The following is an 8,797-nucleotide window of genomic DNA, read 5'->3' as shown; positions in this document are numbered from 1 at the left end:
AAAAAAAAACAACCCCCCCAACAAAAAAGCTCCAAATCTGACAGCTCTAAGAAATTCAAGAGCAGAAAGAAGCAATTGAATGCCCTCTAAAAGAGAAGGGTCAGCAGTTTTCTGTATTTCTATTGCTGTCCCTTTCCAAAATGAACAATCGGGGCTTTCTCCTCTGCTTCGTCGTTATGGAGCAACGAGAAGGGAACAAACAAATCAATGTGTTCGTTTTTTGTTGTTTTTTGTTTTTTTTTTTCCCCCAAGAAGTCTAAGGCCAATACTCTCATGGTCCCTGATGAAGGGATGGACACTGGGTATTATTATGGGATGCGCTTTTTGGTGGTGTCATTCATAGCATAAACGAGAGCCCTTTTTGTGTGCCACCCTTTCCCCAGATTACCTCGCCCTTCGTCCAGCTGTGGCTCAGGAAACCCAAAGCCTTTCTAAGGTAAAGTCTCTGCCCTTCACTTTGGTTCCATCAACTTGGTCCACTTTTTCACGCGCCTGCAGAGCAGCAATGACCCCATGAGTGAGGCTTTCCAGGGGAAAAAGAAAAAAAGGCCATTTTTAGAGCCAACAGCCCATGGCAAATAGCATCATAGCGCACTTTTGGGCAACCTTCACCAAGAATCCATAAAATCCACAAAATCCACCCTGCAGAGAGGAATCATTTAAGAAAGGTCAAACAGTATTCACCAGGGGGCTGTATTTTTTGGGAAGGGGAGCAGCATCCCACTACCAACACCAATGCTTGGTACAGCTGGTCCTGCAGAACCGAGATGTACCCTAACAAGGAATGATGCTCAGCTCAGTATCAAGATGAGGATTTGCTCTGAGTAGTGCTACACCTTCCCCTGCCATCATCCCTCTTGGAGAATTATATTGCAGAGTGCTGCCCAGTGAGCACTGCTGCTTCGGTTATGGATTTTCAGCCTCTCCTATCTTTCCTCTGTGCCATTTCTCCTATCAGAAAGTAAAAATAGAGGAACGCTTCCTATTCCAGCAGAATTTAATGATCTTAGCCTTTGGATAGCAACGAGTTCACCTGGCTGCCAGTAGTCCAAGAGTTATTTCTGCATTGATATGATGCTGGAAGGATAAAGAGATTGCATTGTTCTTTTGGAGTTGAGCAATATCCACTGAAAGCAGGAGAGTCCTTTGGAAGAAAAGCTGGGTTCTTGTGGCTGAGCTAACCTGACTGCAGCAGGAGCTCTGCTCCTCTGAGCCAAGAGGTTGTGCCACTTTTCAGCTTCCCACCAGCCAAAGCAGACCAATCTGTTAGCTCCTAAGGTATATGGATATATGAATATTTAAGGAAAATACAGAAGGAAAAAGATTGGCATCTATTCAGAAGGAAAAAAGTGCAAAATAATACTGAGTAGAGACATCACTGCAACAAAATGAAAGGAAGAGGAGGAGGAAGAGAAACATCTATGAGGTAGGGGAGCAAAACCTAAGGGTGCACAGAGCAGGCCCTGCACTTGCATCACTTTGGCAGTGTTTGCTACAAAGCTGTTCCTCGTTGGAAAGCCCCATGGGCTCAGGGCTGCACCCAGCAAAGGCAAAGCACGACCTCATACAGCACCCTCGTGCAGGGCAGCCCCAAAGCTTTTCTGCACACTGAGGGGTTGGATGTATCCCCTAGCACTGCTCCTGCTTACAGGGCTGTATAACCCTGCAGAAATACAGCATCCGAGGAGGAGAAGTCTTGGCTGCAGCTTTGTAAGAAGTAGGCGTCCTTCTCCGGGCAACAAGAAATTCTGTAATGCTTTGCACTGCTGACACTGGGTAGTTGGACACTGGATTAATTGGGGTTTGGGTTTTGTTGAAGCAGGTGTGTACCCCTTGCTGAGGAAAGGTTTCTCTGTGCTTCAATGCTGGTGTAGAAATATGCAATAGAGGGCAAAGCTAGCGATAGCCTCGCATGCAGACATGCACAGCTTGGCACAAACATTGTCCTTAACCCTTTCAATGGTCACCAGGAGGCAAAAGAGCAGCACGTTTGGTTAACAGGGTGGGCACCACCGGTAAAGGTTTCTCTGCATTTCTCAGAGCAGGGATGCTGAGATTTGAAAAGAGAGAAGGCTGGTGCAGACCTGGGCTTTACAACCTCATCATTCGGGCTAGCTGGCTCTGAGATTTGCTCGGCTATCACGAATCCGCCTGCGGTGCTACCTGCCATCCTTCCACGTGCCCAATTTAGACCCCCTGCTGCTTCACCTCCCCATTGAAAGGGTTAATGGAGTGCATGCTTAATTGGCAGCGCACGCGAGCGGGTGAGCCTTGCCCCATGCCTGTTACCTCCTCCGCGGGTACAATACCTGGGGTTGGCGTGGCTTCAGAGGGCAGCGCCAAGGATAGAGAGGGGAATACGAGGACAGCGTAGAAGAGAAGGGAAGAGAAAACAAAGGAATAGATAAAACAGCCAGAACACACCAACAGGAGACTCGGACCACTTCCACGCAGTCAACAGAGACATGAGAGAGAGGACATCAATGCGTTAGCTACAACACAACGCCCTTCTGTGCAGCACAGACCCTTGGAGCCAGTGGCACACACACCAAGGCAGAGATCCCAGAGGTGGTGGGGCAGCAAAGCTCTTCAGCAGGTGCTTATGTCTCATCCCAGCAAGGACAGGTTTAAAAAGTGAGTTTTGCCTTCGTTTTTCTGGTGTCACTTTAAGGGCCAGGGCTTATCCTCTGCTGTGAGAGTCGGAGCCTGCCATACAGAGCACCAGAAAGCTGTATTTTGTTTGGATTTCTCAGGTGGATGAGTCTGGCAAGCAGGAAGTAACCCCTTTCTTATATATTTTTTTTATTCCAGATTCCTCTGTCACATTGCTGCACAGCAGCACCACAACACCGAGCTCACTTAGAGCTGCTAATTGCACACACACATCTGCCATTACCAGAACGTGCCTATGTTGAATTCTACCTCAGGGTTTCACATTCTGAGATCAATCCGTGCTTCATTTCTGTAACTTTGCTTGATGATCTGACCCTTCCCAATGCCTGATGACAGTGCTCCATGCTTCCTCCACGCTGCAGGGGCTGCAGCCCTCAGCACTTACCTTGGCATCCTGGCGTAGTCTGCACCCCCTGCTCTCTGATACAAATCAGTTAAGCAATATCCCATCACCATTTAGGCATTTTTAAGCAATGCTGTCCTTACAGTCACTGTTGCCATCGTATAGAAACAAATCCAGTACAGCAAATGCTTAAGATACAATCAGAACCACTATCAGCACCAACGACTTCGATCCAATCCCTATGCTTTAAGCTGTTTTTTTCAGCAAATCTTCTAAGCATCACCTTCCCCCCTTCTCATATTTGCCGATGTGCAACTTTGCTGATTTTTTTCTCTAGCATATGCAGCCCCATCTCTGATCCTATCGCATCAATTAGTGATGCTGGAGCCCACTGAAGAGTGTCAGGAAGCATTTCATTTCCTCTGGGTCGTCAGTAGGAATTGCTTTTCCTACTCAGAGCCATTAGTTGGGGAGGAGGAGATGGAGGAAAGGAGACAAAAACTCCATTAAATCTGAGGGCTAACTAAATCATAGGTCTTTTAGCAAATGCTGAAGAAAGGAAAGAGCCAGCTTTTGTCTCCCCGGTTCCCCCAGGGCTCCTGAACTTTCACTTAGAGTGATGAATGCCTCACAAGGGGCGTTTTATCTCGTTAGGAGTCTGGGAGCTGTGGCTCTGTAGGGGGGGTGAGGTCAGTGGCTGGCTGCAGAGTGGCAAGGCAGGGGCACAGAGGTGCACCTCCTTCCAATGGTGTAGAAATCATCAGCCCCAAATTTGGCTCTCATAGAGGCTGCTGAGATTGTGCCTGGCTGCATCACTGAGCTCTGAAGAATCATAGACTCATCGAGGTTAGGAAAGACCTCTCTGATCACCAAATCCAACCCCAACCCACCCCCACAGTGCCCACTAACCACGTCTCTCAGTGCCACATCTCCATGGTTCTTGAACACCTCCAGGGATGGCAACCCCACCACCTCCCTGGGCAGCTGTGCCAGTGTATCACCACTCTTCTTGAGAAGAAATTGTTCCTAATATCCAATCCTAAAGAGACATATTTAGGGTAATCAAGCAAGAGCACACAGGACTGTCTGCCCATTGCTGCAGTAGGCAGCAGACATACACCAGTTATCTGACACTGGGTTGCTTTGGGCTGAGGATCACTGGATCCTCTGAGCTGCACTTCTTGACCAACGCTTGTATCATCACCTGCAGCCCAGTGCCAGGAGCTGCCCTGCACTCACCTTCATTCAGCAGTGCTGGTGACTCTTCCACTATGACTTCTCCATCTCCCACCTGTGTCCGAGCACGCAGGAAGAATCGATAGCGCGAGATGGGGTCTGTCCTCTGCACGGTGAACCTTGTCTGGTTGGGAGAGAAGTTCTCTACCAGGGTTCTGCCCGTTTTGGATCCGTTAACTGGGGAGGAAAGGCAGGTGGTGGTGGCTTCAGCTTGGGTTCTGCAGCGTGTTACCTGTCCCCAAGGGCAGGACCTGCAGCTCGGGGCAGATTTGCCTTGTCTGGGGACGTTCAGGGTTGTGGAGATGGTTAAGGAAAAGCTTAGCACAAGTGTCAAGCATTCAGATAAAACTGGGCTCCCCAGACATCACATTGGGCCGTACACTGTGCAGCATCGCTTACTGCAGGAGTCTGAGGTCAAGCTGATTTCCCTCAAGGGGCTGAGGGTGGAGAACTACTGAGGATCTACAGCCCTCTGTGGTCAACTGTGAGCTGCAGGTGCCCAGCACCACTCCAGGACTCAGTACCATCAGCTGATGTTAGAAGCATCCCACTCCCTATAGATTGCTTTTGGTGTTGGGCAAGGAGGTAGCTCAGCAGCAAGGAAAATACTGAATGACTTAGTACTGTCACTAAGAAGATAAGATGTGGAACGTACAGGCTTGGTATCTAAGGTTGTATCCCGTGAGGACTCCATTGGGGTGTTCTGGGTGATCCCACTCCAAATTGATGCTTTCCAGATTTGGCTGTCGGATTCTTAAGTACCTGGGGGAGCTGGGCACTTGGGAGGAGGACGGGAGCAGGAAGAAAAGGGAAAGAAGAAAAAACATACAAGATAACATACCTTACAACACTGTACACATCTCAGGCTGCCTGATAAAACTCAAGACATCCAACCACGTACAAACACACTCTGAAGGTCAGATACCGACAGAACAACAATCTAGGCCAGGAATCATGCTCCAGCCCTGTGTTACCAGCAGCAGAGCAGCTCAGCATGCACCATGCCCTCACACTGGGGACTGCTTTCCCCCATCACCACGCTCAGCCAGGCACCCACAACGGTTACTGCAGCCATGAAGGGAGCACTCTCACAGTTGTGCCCCATTTCTGTATGTTGTTTGCATATTTTACTGCTGCTGGAGTCTTGTTACTGCCCCTGGTCTCACCCAACCCGACGTTTATGCCTCATCTATTTATCTGCTGGCACGATAGAAAAAGCAGAGCGACTTCTTACTGCAGAGCATCTTTGTGTTATTAACGTCTGGGGAGCTGTAACGGGGATCCGGTGCAGGTATACAGCAGTCCTTACCCTGAGGAATGTCTGCTTTTATGGCTGCTTATTCAAAGCTAGTAAAGGAAGGAAAGCATTATGACCTATGGAATTTAATTATTCTCCTGGTTTATTCCTAATCGCCGTGCCTTTAATGGGGAAAAAGCTTGGTTCACTGATCTGAGAGATTAATGATTTTTTTTTTTTCTCTTAAATGGAAGTTTGGCAGAATATCCATCTCCTAAGCATCAATATATAGCCAATAAAATAGCTTAGTGGAATAGGAAGAAGAAAATCAATAGTTTACATATGCCAAGAGCATTATCCCAATGCGACACGCCTCCAGCCCCCAGGTGAGTGCTAAATCAACCCCACCACCAAGCTGCTGTCCCGGAACAAAACTTTTCCTTTTTAAACAATCTGAACTGAAGCTGGTCAGTGAAAAACATCAGAAAATGGTGACAGCATCCAAGGAAACGGTACAGGAGAAAGAGAGAGTGCTCTCATGCAGCAGGAAGAAAAAAAAAAGAAAAAAAAGGAGCAGCCCATCGTATTTTGTGTTATTTGAGACAGGATTTGCTTCCAGCCTCCTCTGTTTCTTTCCCCTGCAATTCTGTAACGCGCTGTGCCAAAAACATCTGTGCTAAAGAAAGATTCATGGGCAGCAGCTGAAAGCGCCGCTCCGACAAAAAGTTATCGGCGCCTCTATAAATAGCTCCCGTGACAAGGAGAAAATTAAAATCTCCCGTTCCTCCTTGACACGAGCTCTTTACGGAGCAGAACGAGGCGCTCCCAACTGAACAGCCCAATCGGAGATTGGTGACATTCATTCAGTCCTGAGGTCTTGCAGAGATTTGACTGAGCGGCGCTGCAGCACGGGGAGGGCGGGCGATGCGTGGAGGTCAGGCAGCAAACCAAGGGCACGGCTGTGCCTTGCTCAGCCCGAGCAATGCCTCTTTATGTGCTGTTGGCCAAATCACAGCTCCGCTGCAGAGCTGTGCTCCTCCTGGTTGGCTCTGCAGAGCCTGAGCTGCCCGACATCGGAGCTCAGCAAGCACGTACCTCCTTCAGGTGTGGGGAACTCCTTGACTTCGCTGCGGGGCCCATCGCCTCTCCCGTTGGTTACAACCATCTCAAGCTTGTAGTTGCTGTAAGGGAACAGCCGGGACACTATGCCCCGGTTTCGGTCTCCAGGAAAACTCACATACTGTCTTTTTTTGGAGACCCACAGGTTCTTCAGCAAACTACTGTCTCTCCAGAAATAGGCCTTCAAGAAACACGCATGGCATGAAGCTTTTCCCATTTCAAGTGCAATTGGTTTTCATTAACAAAGAGCAGCAGAACTTTGCTTTCGCAAAGAGCAAAGCGGAGCTCCTCACCTCCCAGCAAGGCAGGTGGGGAAGCAATGGGTTAGGATTAAGGTTAGGCTGCAAAGAGCTGCTTCTGGCTCCAGCTCTCACTGCTGGGCACTGAGCTCTCCCTTCCTGCCCAGATTAGTGTTAGGCAAGGCGTGACACGTCCAACCACAATGAGAAATCAGAACTTGGAGAGTCTGTGAATCAGAGCCCTGACAGCAAATCTTATTTCACGCAGAAATAAGATTCATTTGGAAAACAGACCAGAAGAACAGAACAGAGGGAGAAGAAATGAAAACAGCAACCAGGGAGCTTTCCTTACACTTGGTGACTGATTGGATTTCAAGCGTTATAGCTGTCTGCAGCACAGCTGCTTTTGGTATCAAGAGTCTTTAACTCTGCTCAAAGGGGCTCTGTTCAGACTTCGGTTTGCTTTGAATAGGGTTTATCTTCTACACATAAACACAGGTATTTTACTGTAGCAGTAAATCTTCAACATTAGATGTTAAAAAAAAACAAAACAAAAAAACAGGATCTATGCTGCCTCTAGTTGCCAGTTAGTACCAAGTACTGGGTTTAGGTTTTGCATGGTTGGTGTCTGTTAAAAGACAATGGTGGTACTTTGGGGATGACACAAAATTGAGCCTGTTTGTACCTATCTGAAGAAGTATGAAGCAGTTCTAGGGCCAGGAGCTGCCTTAGAATCGGTCCCTTGGTGCCTAAGGGCAGTCCCTGTGTCACCCCAGGTCTCAGGGAGCCAAGGGAGATTTACCCACTGCCCAGAAATGGTGAAGAGCAGCCAAAGGCTTCACTCCTGGTGCTGATCCAGGGCAGGGCTCAGCCTGTGGGATGCACCATAGCACAGGGTCAGGGTGGCTAGAGCAGTTTTCTGTCATCCCCATTGCAGGTGGCTCCATCAACGGGGCCAGCTCGGCTAGTGAGAAGGTTAGCCATATTAACAGACAGTGAGAAGAGATTCGCTTTTGCTCACTCTGTACTCCTTAAGCTGTCCCTGGATGGTGTCCAGGTGCACACGGGTCCATGTCAGAGCAATGGCAGTGCTGTTTAGAACTCTTATCCTAACATCCGTAGGTGCAGCCTTGGGATCTGGGTGTTTGGGAACAAAGCAGAGCATCTATCAGGCAACCAGCACAGCCCAGCCACGCTCCAGCTCTGCCATCTGCTGGTCCTCTGGCCATCCTCAGGTTTTTCACGGGGAGAAATTGTGGCCATTTCTCCCTCTTTCAATTCAGTTTTAGAGGAACAACAATAATCCAGTTCTGGACAACTTGGCTGTCCTCCTTTGGGTCAAGCAGACACTATGGCTGCACCAGTGCATGTAATATTCTATTACTTACCTTCATCCTCCACATTTTTTATCTGATCATAGAATATCCTGAGTTGGAAGGGGCCCACAGTGCATGTATGCTTTTTAAGATGAATATTTTTTAGCAGTGCCTCTATCTCTTGGTGGTCCCAAAGTCACCCAGCAGGGATTCCTGCTGATTTGAGGTGTTGAGAGGAAATTATTTATATTTCTTTTAAAATAAAGTTGCTGGCAGTAAGCTGCATTATCCTCGCAGGATCATAGAAGGGAGACCTGGATACCAGCAGTCCAAAAAGAAGGGGAAAGGGAGCTGAAGAAGCTGGCTGCTCTTCTGCATGAGCAAGTGGAGAGTTTTAAAGGACAGAAGTTGAGCCAGCAGTGTGCTGCAAACAGCAGTCCAAGCCTGGGCTTAGCTGAGGCTTTGTCAGAGGCTCAAGAACTCAGCCCAGGGTGAACCAGAGCCCTCTTGGCCACTTGGAAGACCCTTCATCCAAGATGAATCATAGAATCACAGAAAGGCCTGGGTTGAAAAGGACCCCAAAGGCCATCTAGTTTCAACCCCCCTGCTGTGGGTAGGGTTGCCAACCACCAGA

General features: G+C 48.5%; 1 protein-coding gene across 1 annotated transcript; it reads right to left on the bottom strand.

The window, feature by feature from the left end:
• Positions 1 to 4,020: 4,020 nt before the first annotated feature.
• On the bottom strand, positions 4,021 to 8,722 carry LOC104914501 (neurofascin-like). The gene is made up of 4 exons (XM_031556975.1): positions 7,869 to 8,722; positions 6,585 to 6,789; positions 4,908 to 5,030; positions 4,021 to 4,429 (listed from the first exon to the last, which is right to left on the bottom strand). Exons 1-4 carry the CDS (start codon positions 8,010 to 8,012, stop codon positions 4,140 to 4,142), a joined length of 762 nt encoding a protein of 253 aa, XP_031412835.1. The 5' UTR covers positions 8,013 to 8,722; the 3' UTR covers positions 4,021 to 4,139.
• Positions 8,723 to 8,797: the final 75 nt, after the last annotated feature.

Source organism: Meleagris gallopavo, chromosome 28 (assembly GCF_000146605.3).
Source record: "Meleagris gallopavo isolate NT-WF06-2002-E0010 breed Aviagen turkey brand Nicholas breeding stock chromosome 28, Turkey_5.1, whole genome shotgun sequence".
Lineage (NCBI taxonomy): Eukaryota > Metazoa > Chordata > Aves > Galliformes > Phasianidae > Meleagris > Meleagris gallopavo.
The sequence above is the reverse complement of the archived record's forward strand: the minus strand, read 5'-3'. Positions and strand labels throughout refer to the sequence as shown.